General features: G+C 32.7%; 2 protein-coding genes across 2 annotated transcripts in view; one reads left to right on the top strand and one right to left on the bottom strand.

The window, feature by feature from the left end:
* LOC126974772 (calsyntenin-1) overlaps positions 1-4,831 on the bottom strand; it is a 253,363-nt gene extending 248,532 nt beyond the window's left edge. Inside the window, exon 1 of the mRNA XM_050822440.1 lies at positions 4,595-4,831. Coding sequence (XP_050678397.1) covers positions 4,595-4,679 — 85 coding nt within the window. The 5' untranslated portion in view covers positions 4,680-4,831. The remainder of the gene's footprint in view (positions 1-4,594) is intronic.
* A 3,993-nt stretch (positions 4,832-8,824) lies between these two features.
* LOC126974765 (lysine-specific demethylase lid) overlaps positions 8,825-15,198 on the top strand; it is a 32,773-nt gene continuing 26,399 nt past the window's right edge. Inside the window, exons 1-3 of the mRNA XM_050822427.1 lie at positions 8,825-9,232; positions 10,269-10,346; positions 14,643-14,781. Coding sequence (XP_050678384.1) covers positions 9,026-9,232; positions 10,269-10,346; positions 14,643-14,781 — 424 coding nt within the window. The 5' untranslated portion in view covers positions 8,825-9,025. The remainder of the gene's footprint in view (positions 9,233-10,268; positions 10,347-14,642; positions 14,782-15,198) is intronic.

Raw genomic sequence — 15,198 nt, 5'->3', positions numbered from 1 at the left:
ATCAAAATATTTTAAAAATGCCGTCGTGGGTTGTGAAAAAGTGTTAAAAGAAGATATAAAAGTATATGTGAATATATGATTATTTAAGGGAGAAAAAATTTTGTAACTGGTATACCCCGTAACTGCACACACACTAGCATAAAGGTGCTTCACTTGCTAATGCGCGGAGTCCTTCTTTTTTTACTAGTCCGTGTAGCGCAAATGCTTTTTTATTTATTAACGTAGTTAGTCATATAAAAGCATTTGTAAATTTGTGTCATAAAAAACAATTGCGCAAAAGCGTTAAAAAGTAAATTACGTAAGTAATTAAAAATACGTTAGTAGTTGATGCTACGGGGTCGCAGAGACTCGCGATGTACAAAGAACCGTACTCCAAACTTCTTCATCCTCAATATACTCTTTAACAATAGCCCCTAAAAGGATCTAAAATGAACTCAATTAAGGAATCTATGTAGTTATCATCAGTTATGGCATATATTATGTGGTAAAAATAAATAAATAATTAAGTATGTCACAAAACTCTAATTCTCTTCAAATTTTAATATTTTTCTTGTGTGAATAAACGAGGTTAATTGTTCTTACGAGGGCTTACTTTAGGGAACTTAAAAGTATCGGGAATCAAGGAAGTGACACAGCATTACTATTTAAAAATGTATTTATTGCTTTTCGAAGTATTCTCCGCGAAATTTGACACATTTTTCCATACGATGGAACCAATCATTGAAGCAACCATTCCATTCGGAAGATGGGGTCTCCAAAATGGCCGTTTTGTAGGCGTCCAGCTAGGCGTTCAGGTGATGAAAATCTCTGACCACGCAATTTATTCTTTATTTTAGGGAAGGTATAGAAAGCATTAGGGCTTAGGTCGGGGCTGTACGGCGGATGGTCTAATAATTCTATGTTTTCTTGCTCTAAAAACTCTTTTGTTCTGTGCGCGGTGTGAGAACTCGCATTGTCGTGATGGAGGATGATGCGGCGGTTGCAGTTCTCTTTACGGAGTTCAGAAACGACCTGTGGCAAACAAATGCTAGCATATCATTTTGCATTAACCGTTATTTGTCCCTCAAGAGGAATATTCGCAACATTTTTGTTGGCTTTAACTCATTTTCGAACACCCAAACTCGTGACTGGTTTTTTGTTTCGGGTTCGTACGCATATATCCAGGATTCGTCACCTGATACGATGTTGCATACAACATTTGAGGATCTTTCGAGAGTTCTGACGCACCAAGTAACGCGAACCGTTTTTTGCTCTTCACAGAGCAAATGCCGTATCCATCGGGAAAACGACTTTTTACACTTAATTGTTCATCCAAGATTATTTGTATTTGACTCATGCCAATGTCTAAAGTTGCCTGGATTTGGCGGTATGTCACATGTTAATCTTCCTCAATCAGCTTACGCACAGCATCAACGTTTTCTTTGGTGACTGCAGTTTTTGGACGACCTTGACAGGGATCATCACTGAGCTTGACACGTCCACGTTGAAATTTAGCAAACCAGCGATAAATTGTGGTTTTAGGTGGTTTTCATCACCAAATCCATTTTCTCAACGACTAAACAAGTTTGAAAAGACCTTGTGACAAGACCGAGAATCTTTTTTTAAATAAACAAATGGTATTCGATTTTTAAAACCAAGGAGTTTTCAATTAAAAGATTTTAATATGATAGGAACAGTGGAAATATTCCATTCCCGATACTTTTAGTGCAGCCCTCGTATACAAGTGATTTGACGTTGATGTCTAACGGCCGTTCCCAATATACTATCTACAGATAGAGATAATTCACTACCTTCTACTGTCAGTAATAAGCTGTCAATAATCTGAAGCTGGCCCAATATACCCGATAAGTCATTCTTATCGCCTTATATTGGGACGCGTGAATTGCAATTTCCATACAAACTTTTATTGCTGGTAAGCTATACGTCGTCCCATTGACAGACAGCGTGTACGGATAAGGTGAGTTACCGTCGATTTAAGAAAGTTTATTAGGAAGTCAACGATAGTTACGATTTTTATCTCAAGTAAGAGATAGACTGAATATTGGGAACGGCCGTAAGTTAGTAACCTTTTTTATTATGAAAATAAGGGACGAGACGAGCAGGACGTTCAGCTGATGGTAATTGATACACCATGCCCATTACAATGGAGTGCCGCTCAGGATTATTGAAATACCCAAAAACTCTGAGCGGCACTTACAACTGCGCTCGTAACATTGAGACATAACGTGTCAAGTCTCATTTGCCCAGTAATTTCACTAGCTGCGGCGCCCTTCAGACGGAAACACAGTAATGCTTGCACATTACTGCTTCACGGTAGAAATAGGCGCCGTTGTGGTAGGTACCTATAATCTAGCCGGAATCCGGTGCAGAGTCTCTCACTGGTGGACCCACCTAGATTATAATTGCATGAGGGAGAACGGTAAGTCGAATTGTTAAATCAGTTGGCTTGTTAAATGTTTTATAATATTATTGCTGGAAGCACTGGTTCGAACCCCAACCGCCATGTACCATGTATTAACGACTTTAATGGTGAAGACATCGTTAGTAAGTACAATCTGTGAAGTTATAGTTGTGTGTGAAATTGACCAACTCGCAATGGGCTGACACGGGCTTGAACCTAAGGCGATTCCACGCAAATTAGGCGTAAAGTAGACATCGACTTGCGGGAAATAACCCGTGAAAACGTTAGAGGTATTTATCAAAAACTAAATCACTTTGCAAAACAGTTTATCATGACATAAAACAAACAAACCTTGAACTAATTTTTCTTAATAAATTGATCGTAAAGTTTTATAACTGTACTGCTTTTATATGGATAAAAATACACAATAACGACATATAAGTGTTGCCTGTGGAACTAGTTCCTTTCATATAAATATTTAATGTAGATAGGTACTAGCAAGTGAGGAGGTCTAAATTGACGACCCATATAGCCCAGTGGTTAGTAAGCCGCCTACTGAGCTACAGGTCCCGGGTTCAAACCCCAGTAGGTGCAATCATTTATATGATGAATATGAATGTTTATTTCTGAGTCATGGATGTTTATATGTATTTATGTATGTTTAAGTAAGTATATTGTATTAAATATATCATTGTCACCCATAGTACAGCCTAGTTTAGGGCAAGATTATTTGTGTAAGAGTGTGTCAGTATTCAAATCGAAAAAATAAATAATGGATATGTATCTCTATAATTGATTGTTTTGAATGTATTTTTTTTTACATAATTTATCAAAAATGAACTAATTTGGTCACCAAGTTAGTTTTACCAAGATCTCTGTAAAAGAATATGACCAAAAACATCAACATAAAATTTTGCAAACATTGATATAGTACAATATGATATTGTGTTTGATAAAGTCATCATTTCTAACAAAGAGTATGACATCATGTAATGATTGGTCCTAAGTGTTTGCTTTTATTATGGTGTTTACTATGTATGTACTTGTTTACAGGTCTTCATTTTGTTGGTAAAGTACTACAACTAGCATCCGACCAAAACATAATCTACCGAAACTTTCATGCATTTTAAAAATCTATTGATAACTGAAATTGTGCTAATTATATTATACACTTATATATTTATTTAAAGGACAATCAGTAGTTGTTACATTCTAATACACTTAAATATCATAATATATATCACTTACTCCCTTATTCATAATGGTCCGCTAACTTTAAACAGCCGCTAAGGAGTGGTTTTTCTCATTCTGACTTAGGTCAATAGAAGAAGACAGACTGAGAATTAGCAATGCTTTAAGTTAGCAGACTATTATGAATAAGGGGGTTAATGTTAACAAAATATAAGCTGACTGTACAACAAATTAATGTGTCATAACATGCACAGTCTTTACTTTTGTGACACCAAGAACACAATAATATAAAATAAAACAAAAACTACAAAATTAATATACATTGGAATTTGAAACAAAAAAACAATAACTGTAGTATGTAAAAAGAATTATTAGATCATTTGAATTTTAACTGTATTTCTTAGAATGCTGTCTTTATATAGAAAAAAATTACAACAAACATGCTGAAGTGCCATTTTTAAAGAATTTAAATAAATCACCATCTGAATGTTCTTACAATATTATAATATCAATTTCAATAAATACTGTAAAATTCTCCAACCCAGTGTCATAATTTAATTGAGGATATGAAAATAATATTGACATAATCAATTCGTTTTGTCTTATTACAACAACTCACAATATCTGAGAATATGAGTCAACTGCAAAATATACACGCCTACATGCATACAATTCCTCTCCGGCGCATGCAACTCGAGAAGTGGTCATTCCAGTATACACCCACACGACCTGTTCTGTTTCACACACCACAATCTTACAGACACTGAAGACACCGTTTCGAAAGTCTAGCAGCAAAAATAAATAAATCTGCAGCGGTACCTATGTAGTTATTAGGTACAAATAAAATCATTCGGCCACAATAAAACAGCGGTGTTTTTAATTTTAATTATAGTTTATTACATGAAAACAAGAGCCTTAGCATTTTGCAATATAAGAGAAACCTTGTTTGTCGTAGAGGTGTGTATGGACTATGAAACAAAAACAAATAGAATAAGTTTTTACCTTCTTTGTCGTCGTTTCCTTCTCCGTTGTGCGCTGCAACCAGCACAGCTCCAACCAACAAAACGCTCAAAAATCTCACAATCATTTTAACTATTAAAGAATGACCGTTCAGTTCACAATTATTTTAGAAATAACAATTAAACACTCGACATAGTCATACGAACAACACTCACGCCGCAGAGCAGCGATCGGCCTCCTTATGGCAAATGGCGGCGGATGACGGATGTGCTCATCGATTGTATTCGAGTCTGCGCAGTGAATAAAGGTGGACAAATTTTCTATACTGGCAGCACTGACTGAATGCCAAAGTAAAGCAGTTTTAAAAATTTAACCCGAATCCAAGGTAAATGGAATTAAGTATTATCATTACATTACATTTTAATGTAACATTTATTTATTTACTAGTTGAATCATGTTACTTGTCTTTAAAATTACGTGTACTGTGAAACTGTTTGAGGACAGCCTATATTACTCAAATTTTTCCTTTTTTATTCTATTTGACGTATATACCTGTATTTGATTCCAAATAAAACAAGTTAATTAGAAATAGGCCTATATTTTGCGGTGTCATATTATAACCAGACTAGAGTAGTAAGTATATAATTTTACTAAATTGTGAAAGTGCCTTTGGTGGCATTAAATTAGAATCGTATATATATTTGAAAATAGCAAAACATCTCATGGTTTTTTTTAATAAGAATCTGTAAAACAAAATTCCCGTAAGAGCTATAAATAAAGCAAATAATATATTCTCCGTGTTCAAGATTACCAATAATTATTATCTAATATGGAATATGGATCAATTATTATCCGATATATATGTTGGTATGCGGCAGCAAAGACGATATAAATACTCCGTCTTAAGAGGAGGGACTGTCTAAGTAAAAATTGAAATTTAGTTTAGCATGAAACGTGCAGTGAGATTTGACATACGTTTGAAATATTAATTACATTTACAATCCGGCAAAGTTGTAAGCGAACAGTTGCTTAAAACATAGTGGATTTGGATGTCTCCGTTTTTTACAAGATTAAAGCCGTCATCTGTCATTCTATCAATCACTGCACGTTTCATACAATCGAGTGAATCGCTTTTTTCTCAGAGAGTATCGCTTGCCTCTATAGGCAGAATCACATGGTGAGTCATCATGCACTCATGCAGCAGTGTGTAACTCTCACGATAAAATACATTATACCAATAATTTTTCATGTGATAAATTGGAATGGTGAATAATATAATGCAGCATCGCCACCTTGTGAGAAGAAAAAAAATAAAAAAATCGTCCCAAAAATACTCGTATAAGCGGTTTCGGGATGTAACGATAACTTATACTTAATATGTAGACAACCATTTTATATAATACAATATCTTATAGAAATGCACAGTAATAGAGTCTGGCCAGCGAGTCGTGACAGTAAATTTTTTTTATGAATTCTGAATCTGACAACACTTATTTTATTTATAGTTTAAGATTCTTACATCTCAACTGTGTGTTTCTCGTATTTAATATGGCAGAAACCTATAAAAAGCAATAGTCGTAGCTTCTTATTTGCAATGATAAATAACTACGATAGTGTTACAAGTAATGCAAACCAAACATAAGTAGAAAAATGTCATATTATTACGATGAAATCGTTTTAATTGTTGTAGGTATGAAACTCAAAACAATTGGATACTTGGAAATTATTTTCTTAATGTAATTTATTTATCATAATATAACGCATTTTGGTTTCAGATAGTATTGATGACGATCAAGGAAAAATCAATCAATTAAAAGATTAGTGGAAATCTAAAACTAATCGAGAATGATGGTGCAGTCACTGTAAAAGCCTATAAGTTTATATTATCAATCACGATAGGTATAACTTACTGATAGCCTTGCTGTTGCTACTGCTAGACCACATATTATGATTAATAATTATTATTAATGAGCGTTTGGAGGTTGAATAAAACAAAAGAATACAAGTAGTATGAGGAATATGTATTTTAATTTAGGTACACGATATCTTTAATATCCTTAAAAGTAATTAACCAATTACAGTTGTTATTATAAAAAATATTTACAAATATAGAAATTACACGCCAATACCAAAGCTTACATTTGACCAATAGTTAAATATTATATTCAATTAGAATTGAGAATACTACCACGTCTTCTATCTCTCTCTAAAACGATTGGTGTCGCAGTAAACATGTCAAGTTAGCTGGCCAGTGGTCGCTCGTGTGCTTCATTCATTAAAGATGAATGGATAGAAGACACTGTCTTTTAGTAGCGTTAAGCGGAAGCGTGGCCACTCTGTGAGATTGTGTAACGCGGAGCACGCGACTGGTCACGTGAGTTTAACTGCGGTGTTCGAGAACGAGACTATTCTTTTACTTCGATGAGATGACTACTGGTGATCTGCGTGATTCTATTTTTCTGCGATCTGTAATTCTACGAAGGTGTCTTTTAGCTTAGATATTAGACATTTATATAAATTGATGTTATTTGTTGTAGGTACAGTTACAGTAGAAAAGGTTTCTTAAAATGATAATTATTATTATTTACTAAGGCTGAACTACTATGCCTGGAATAAACCAGCATCTTTATATGATGCAGAAGAACTGTTAAAACAGTATGGTCATGAAGTGACAAAATTAACGCCTTATCACTGTGACTTCAATGCATTGAATTTCAAAGTAAAGTAGAAATTAGGAGTGGACAACGCAAAAATAGAGTAGTTAATAAAATACTGTTTTTCAGATGTTACTCCAGAATACTGTAAATAGTTTGCAGATCACGTAATAAATGTTGAAAATAAAAATAATATTAAAAGAGGGACAGGATATCAGATAATGCACTGGATCCGTTTATATGCAGCTCGCATGATACTTATAATTCATTTTTTGGAATTAAATGTTTGGAATCTGATTTTGATTATAAAACCGAATAAATTTATAATCATAATATTTGATTTATTATTTCCTTTTTTGATTAAAAACATTATCTACCTTTTGTTTACCTTGTCAATTAATATACTACGTATATTACAAAATAATTCAACTCCAAAATATTTGTTTATTTAAGTCATAATAATAGATATACTATTAATCTTAAACTAATCATCATTAATTATTCTAAATTTTAAAAATAAAATTTACAAATTTAATACAAAAACCTGAAAAATTTATTACATAAATCATTTAACTGTGAAGATACATGAATGTTTGACTTATGTAAAAAGCGTTTAAATCGAAAGAACTTAAAGTTTTACATAAATAGTGCTTCTAGTAATTAATTAAGATAATTTATATTACTTTAGTTGTCACTAGCATTAAACTAGGCCAAGCTTTTTAATTTAATATTAATTTTTATAACCTAGGTCATAAAGAATCATTAAGAGAAAAATTTAAAGAAATAAACATTTTGACTGTTGCTTCTCAATACATTTTTGATAATGTTTTGTATGTTCATAAGCACATTGAGGAATTTTGTAGAAACTGTGACATTCATAATGTTAACACGAGGAACAAACATAAACTTGTTATGCCTACTACTCGGTTGGGTCGAGTTAGTAAGTCTTTTGTTGGGCGATGTATATGCTTCTACAATATTATCCCAGAAAATGTACAAAACAAATGTGTTACGAAATTTAAAAGAATTGTTAAATAACGTTTGTGTGGGAAAGGTTATTATAGCATAAACGATTTTCTTAATGACACCACGGACTGGGATTAAAGGGAACACCCTCAGGCTCTTTAATTATTAATGTTTATTGTACGATATTATATTGTAATCCATATTTTATATAAAAAAAAAGCCCGCTGAGTTTCTTGCGCCCATTCTTCTCAGGTCTGAGGCAGTATCTTTTGAATGGGTGGTAGATTTTGACGTTCAATAAGTGATTATAAATCCTATTTTGAATAAAAATATTTGAATTTGAATTTGAATACTGGTTACTTCCAGAGACATTGTTTTTTATTTCAGTACTTAACAGTTTAAAGTGAAATATATATATTATAATCAAAGTATCAAAACCATTTTCCATGTAATGTTCAGTGTTGCAAGCCCAATCTTTTTTAAAATCCCGCTTATTTCGACTGCCACGACTCGCTGGCCAGACTCTACGCAAAGAACTTATTTATTTGGTACTATTAAATTGTTGCCACAATTAAAATTATTTTTTGTTCTATTTTCAGAGGTCGAACATTATTTAATATGGCAGTACTGTTCTATAGTTTCGAAAGTTCAATTTTGCATGGCGGACGTGCAATAGGTTTCTGTTATTTTGTTAGTGATAATCATAATTGTATTTTCGAGATTCCTTATGGAAAGGCAAATTTTTATACGCGTATTTCTTTGTGGTCGTGCTTTATTCATTCCTTAACGTTAGATGATGTTAAATTGTTAGTTATTATTTGTTTTGTGAGAACTGCATTGGATTTCCTCAAAAATGGGAAAATGTGACGAAGCTAATGTTGAAGTTAGTATGGGGGACTCGGCGTCCCCCATGAAACCTGATAATTTTACATTCACAGTGCCCCCTGAGGCTCCTGTTTTCGAACCCACCCCAGAGGAGTTCCTCGACCCATTAGCTTACATCAGTAAAATTAGACCAATTGCTGAGAAGTCAGGCATTTGTAAAATAAAACCCCCTGCAGTAAGTGACTTTCTTTGTCCTATTTCTTGTGTATTTTGCTTATTTAATCATTATTCATGTATGTTTATTGAGTATTTGAATACGTAAAAGGTTTCTAACCCTAAAATCACGTTTAGAACATCTATGATGCAACCGAAGATAAATGGCCTGAGGTTTTTCGTGTAATCTTATTTTGATTACAGTTAGTTTATTGATAATAATTCGCATTTGGCATTTGTGATTCAGTGTGATTTTGACTAAAATGCATTTATTTTGTCGTCAAATGCACTTGCATATTGTTGGTATAGAATGGTTGCCATTTTGTGTCGTGCCCTCGGCCTACGATATTTCTGATAAAAAAAGAATCCACTGTACGTGTTTCATCGACATTAAATTTAAATCCACACGAATTACTCCAATTTATATATTGTATTGTAATCTTATGATGCTAGGATTAGTTTATGACTAACTCTAAAATAAAGACTTCCTACATTGAATTATCACATAAAAATAGAAACATTGATATAAAGATAAGTTTTCATACACATTGAACAAAATTACCACTCAGAAAGCATTTTACCAAATTTGTGAAGTCAAGTGATGATTTTTTCCTTTGTCCAGAGTGAAATTTCGAATGTGTGATTTTAAAACTTGGCTATAAAAGTGTCAGAAAATAAGAAGTTTATTTGCAATATGTATCTAAGTTTATTTTTTTACATTTCTTAAATACAATTATTATATTTTTGTATCTATTAATGTAACAGTAATTTTCAATGTACTTATGATTGACATTTTTTGTTCTACAGTTTTGAAATTCTCTCTGATAATATGGAAAATTGCAATAATAATAGTAGAATATACATATATATATACACACACATATATATATTATATGTTATTAATCAAATATGTATGTTCAGTAGCTTGAGTTACTGTGTTTGTACTTATTTAATGTTCTGTATGAAATAAAAATGTGTCTTATTATTTAAAACACCCTGAAAATTTTTGTTTTCCCTTTTTTTCTTATTATATTGTTTAAATACCCTTTATTCTACAGCATTGGCAACCACCATTTGCAGTAGATGTGGATAGGCTTAGATTTACGCCAAGGATTCAGCGCTTAAATGAATTAGAGGTGAGTAATGTCTATTATACTTCTATTTATAACTTTTCAATGGTTAATCCTTCCTTAGTTGCTGTGGCTAGAAACTCAATCTATTTAATATTTAATTGGTTAGCATAGAAATGTGGAAAGTTATAATTATGTACTATATTAAAACACTTTCATGTGGAATAGTGTACAGGATTTGGATGTAAAGCTCATTTCCAAGACTATAGGACATTGGTATCTTGAAAATAGTGTGTATACCTTCCTTAAAGGACAGCAATGCTCCTGTAGTTCCTCTGGTGATGTCCATGGTTTCCAGTCACCAGTACTCTTGATTCCTGGCTCTTTTCCTTTACAACTCTCTTTTATGTCATGTCCTTTTATGTAAAAAATACATGATTTTGTGTTTATATGATGTGTATGACTATTGAGCAACAGATATGTTTGGTCCCAGTTGGGATTAAACTGTTACACATTGCGTGTGTATTAACAGATAGGCACAATTCTCACAAAATTCAATGTAGCAGATAATAATAATATAATATAATATTGACACACTTTTTTTACACAAATTATCTTGCCCCAAGTTAAGCATTTATAGCCTGTGTTATGGGTTACAAGACAATGATATATTTAATACTTAAACATACATAAATTCATATAAACATACATAAATACATTTAAACATCCATGACTCGGAAACAAATATCCATATTAATCATATAAATGCTTGCACCTACCGGGATTAGAACATGGGACCTCTAGCTTAGTAGGTAGGATCGCTAACCACTCGGCTATACAGGTTGTGATCATAACCCCTCTGCCAGGAGTGTATACTAGATTGTTCCTCATTTTCCATATAAAAAGAAGTGTTAACCTTCTCATTGTAAAAAGTAGAAAAAATCCTGGCCACACATAAAATGCTGTACCAGATATAACACCATTAACCTAAGTCTAATATCAGAGTATGAAAAACATCATCATATTTTAAGGATGGATGTTAGGAATTGTAGAAAGCCTGTTGTTCCATCTGTTGCTTTTACTGAAATAAAAGTAGCCTAAGATAGTGAATATCACATAATAAATGGTTAAGTATTCTTGCAAATGAATTGCTATTCGTTAGTCTTGCCAATACTCCAGAACGGCTGGACCGATTTGGCTAATTTTGGTCTTGAATGGAATATTTGTGGAAGTCCAGAGAAGGTTTAAAAGGTGAATAAATATGAAATGCTCGGAATTAAATAAAAACAACAATTTTGATCTTCCTTTGTTGTATCCCACGTCATTCAGAAATCAAAGTGAAAGAATAGTTTAAAATGAATAACTAATTAGAATTTTTATATCTTTCTAACTTTCTCAGGAGGTAAAAAAATATATACAAAACTCAAAATAAAAAATATACCAAGTTGGTCCATTTCTAAGCACAGTAGTGTGCAAAAAAAGAGATTTAGCATTTTTAATGTATGTATTGAGATGACACTAAAATGCTAAACTAATATAATAGATATTTTGTAAAAATAAAGGCATTCATTTAATAATTATTTAATTTATATGGTAAGACTCACAATTTTGAACTAGAGGTAAAATAAATTGGCCGGATGATAAAATTCAATATGTAACAGCTTACTCTTTGAACAAAAACCCTAAATCATGCTCAATCTTAATGAATCATGGTTGAATCAACCATTAACTATACTTAATATAAAAACTACCCTCACTAATCTACTTTACTACTGCAGTTTGCCTCTTGGCAAAGACCTCCCCCAAGTTTTGCCAATTTTGTTGGATCCCTACATTTCTGGACTATTTGTCTTGTCAGAGCTTAGAAAGCCTTCTTGTACTTCTAACTACTCATTTGTTCGCCTTCCTTTAACATTGATACCCATATGTTACAATAACAGTAAAATAATGTTGCAAACCCTCATACTCACCATCGTTGGACACATTGAGATGAGGCAGCCAGTCCATAGAATGACTTATCGTCCAGGGTAAAGTGAAAGGCATTAGACCAAGTGGAAGGTCACCTATGCAATGAACTGATCATATCAATACTGCTGTGGATTTGCCCCATGCACTCAAATGAGAACTGAGAGAGAGAGATAGGGAGAAATTGTGGGGTGCATTACATCTGTCCATATTGAAACTTCTTGACAATCACAACCACTCTATCAAGGCCATATAAACGGAGAAGAAGAATGTTATAATATCAGTCCACTTTCTTCATTAGCATGCTTCTTATCCAGTTTCAGTTTTGATGTTCTATTCAATCTACCCCAACTGTATGCCTATCTTCATCTGTATTATATTTTCTATTTATTCTTAGCTTCATTCTTTCTGTGGAAATTATAAGTGTAGTGTTAAATAAACTTGACTTAAAATAAGTCAATAATAGAATAATTTACAACTTAGCGATGAATGTAGTTATTGACTTCGTGGGTTATCATGTTGTGTGCAACAATCATTATCAAATTCTATCTCTGTGATATTGACTATGTTTTATTATGCTATTACTTATTAGTAACTTGTAGATAAGTAGTAGTTGATATTTTTATGTATTCATTATTATTGTAAACAAATATTCTTTTATCTAAACTGTATTTATGTTGTGAGAGAGAACATCTATTTTTGCTCGACAACATGTTGAATAGCTGACTTAAGGTCATATCCTCTAGATGGAGCAGAGGGTGTCCACAATGCTGCCATCCTGGACAGTCATGATGAGCTTCACATTTTACTTCACTCCCAAGTTTATTTATTTGTTAGGAAGCTAACATGCATACAACTATCTTAATATATGGACACATTGAAAAATTCTTTTATAATGTTGTACACTCCACATATAGGCTTACACAACAAGCATGATAGGTATAGACATTCTTTGCTTATAACTTACAGATAAAGATAATTTACTAATAGAAATATAATACAGATAAAAAATATAACAAAAATAATGCCACAAGCAAAAGGCTGAAAAAAAAAAAAATAATAAGGTAGATAAAAGAAAAAAAAACAATAATTACGAACAATGGCTAACCGTCTTGCAGTACTTTTATAATTTTTTTTTAACTTTAAGTTACCAGTGGGAGGCTTCTTTGCACAGGAAGCCGGCTAGATTATGGGTACCACAACGGCGCCTATTCCTGCCGTGAAGCAGTAATGTGTAAGCATTACTGTGTTTCAGTCTGAAGGGTGCCGTAGTTAGTGAAATTACTGGGCAAATGAGGCTTAACATCTTATGTCTCAAGGTGACGAGCGCAATTGTAATGCCACTCACAAATTTATGGTTTTTTGAGAATCCTGAGCGGCACTGCGTTGTAATGGGCATGGCGTATCAATTACAATCAGCTTAACGTCCTGCTCGTCTCGTCGAAAAAAAATAGTTTTACCGATAGTCTTCCATGACCATTGCCCGGTGTGCTAAGGCCACATTTATGTTTACCTATTGTATTTCAATCTAGGTAGGGTGTCCCTTGGTAAAGGATAAGAATCCGTTCAGAGTGTGTTACCAATTCAGTTATTTTTGGTGTTTCACCTGCTCTTGGATCAGCATTCCATTGCAATGTTCCCACAGATCTATCTTGATCGCACTACAGAATCTCTTGTTTGGCTTTGGTTTGAAACCTAAAAATTAATTCCCTGGCAATTTTGTATTTTTTTTTCCTGACAATTACCCTGCATTTTATATTTCCTTTATGTGGCTTCCGACCCTTAAATCAGATTTTTATTAAGACTTTATGTAACACAGGTATATTGGCAAAATTCTGGTGAATGAAAAACCAATCAGAATGCTCAACATCTTCCACTGCAAACTTCAATCATGATATACCTAGATTTATTATAATATCACTAACTGTCTCAGTAACATTACAATTTCACTAAAACCAGGGCATTTAATTGTAAGAAGTCGATTGAGAACCTACTGTTTAATTAATCACTAATTAATTTGTAATATCAAAGCCTTGACTGTAAACCTGTTACATATTTATTCATCTCAATTTTTAATATGAACATACCTTAAGTTATAAACAGGATGTCCTGTACTTGCTAGAGCAAACAGGCAACAAAAAAAATATTCAGTTTCTTAACTTTTATGTTGTACTTTTATACCACATAATTTCGTGTATAAATTCATGTGTATTTAGTGAAAACCCTTTTTAAATACTACAAACAAACAGATTTAATTTTATTAATTTCTATGTCAATAAAAACAGTAGGTCGTAGTAGGATTGCATTTTACATTAAGTGCAAGAAGATAATCAAAATTAGCACATGACTCTTTAAATATTTTCTCCTTAAATTTTTGTAAATTGTGCTTTTTTATAGGCAATAACCCGTGTGAAACTCAATTTTCTGGATCAAATTATCAAGTTCTGGGAATTGCAAGGTTCAGTCCTGAAAATACCAACTGTGGAAAGAAAACCCCTGGATTTATATGCCCTGCATAAGATTGTGAAGGAAGCTGGTAAGTTCTATAGTGTGATTTTGAATTTTAGTTTACATGTAGACCCATCTTCTTCTGCATCGCTACAACAATGTGGATATTGTGGCTTAGAATGTGTCTAACATCAGTTTGTTATAAAAATTATGATCCTACAAATCCAACATCAATTGGGTCAAACCTAAAAGTTATTTGTTCATGAAGCTCAAAATATGACATTAATGTAACAAAGTATACATTTTACTATTTATAACCACTTGGTAAAAGGTAACATTTACAAATTGTTTTAAATACATTCAATGAGGTTATGATGATTGATCTATGGAAAATTATTTCAAATATTACAACATAAAGTAAATGGCTAAATTTAAAATGACCCCTAAAATATATGTGAAGGGCTATTGAAAACAATGGATGCATAAATTCTTGGGGATTCAGTAG

This window comes from Leptidea sinapis, chromosome 33 (assembly GCF_905404315.1).
Source record: "Leptidea sinapis chromosome 33, ilLepSina1.1, whole genome shotgun sequence".
In the NCBI taxonomy this organism is placed as follows: Eukaryota; Metazoa; Arthropoda; class Insecta; order Lepidoptera; family Pieridae; genus Leptidea; species Leptidea sinapis.
Note: the sequence above shows the minus strand (reverse complement) of the source record. Positions and strands in the feature narration are given on the sequence as shown.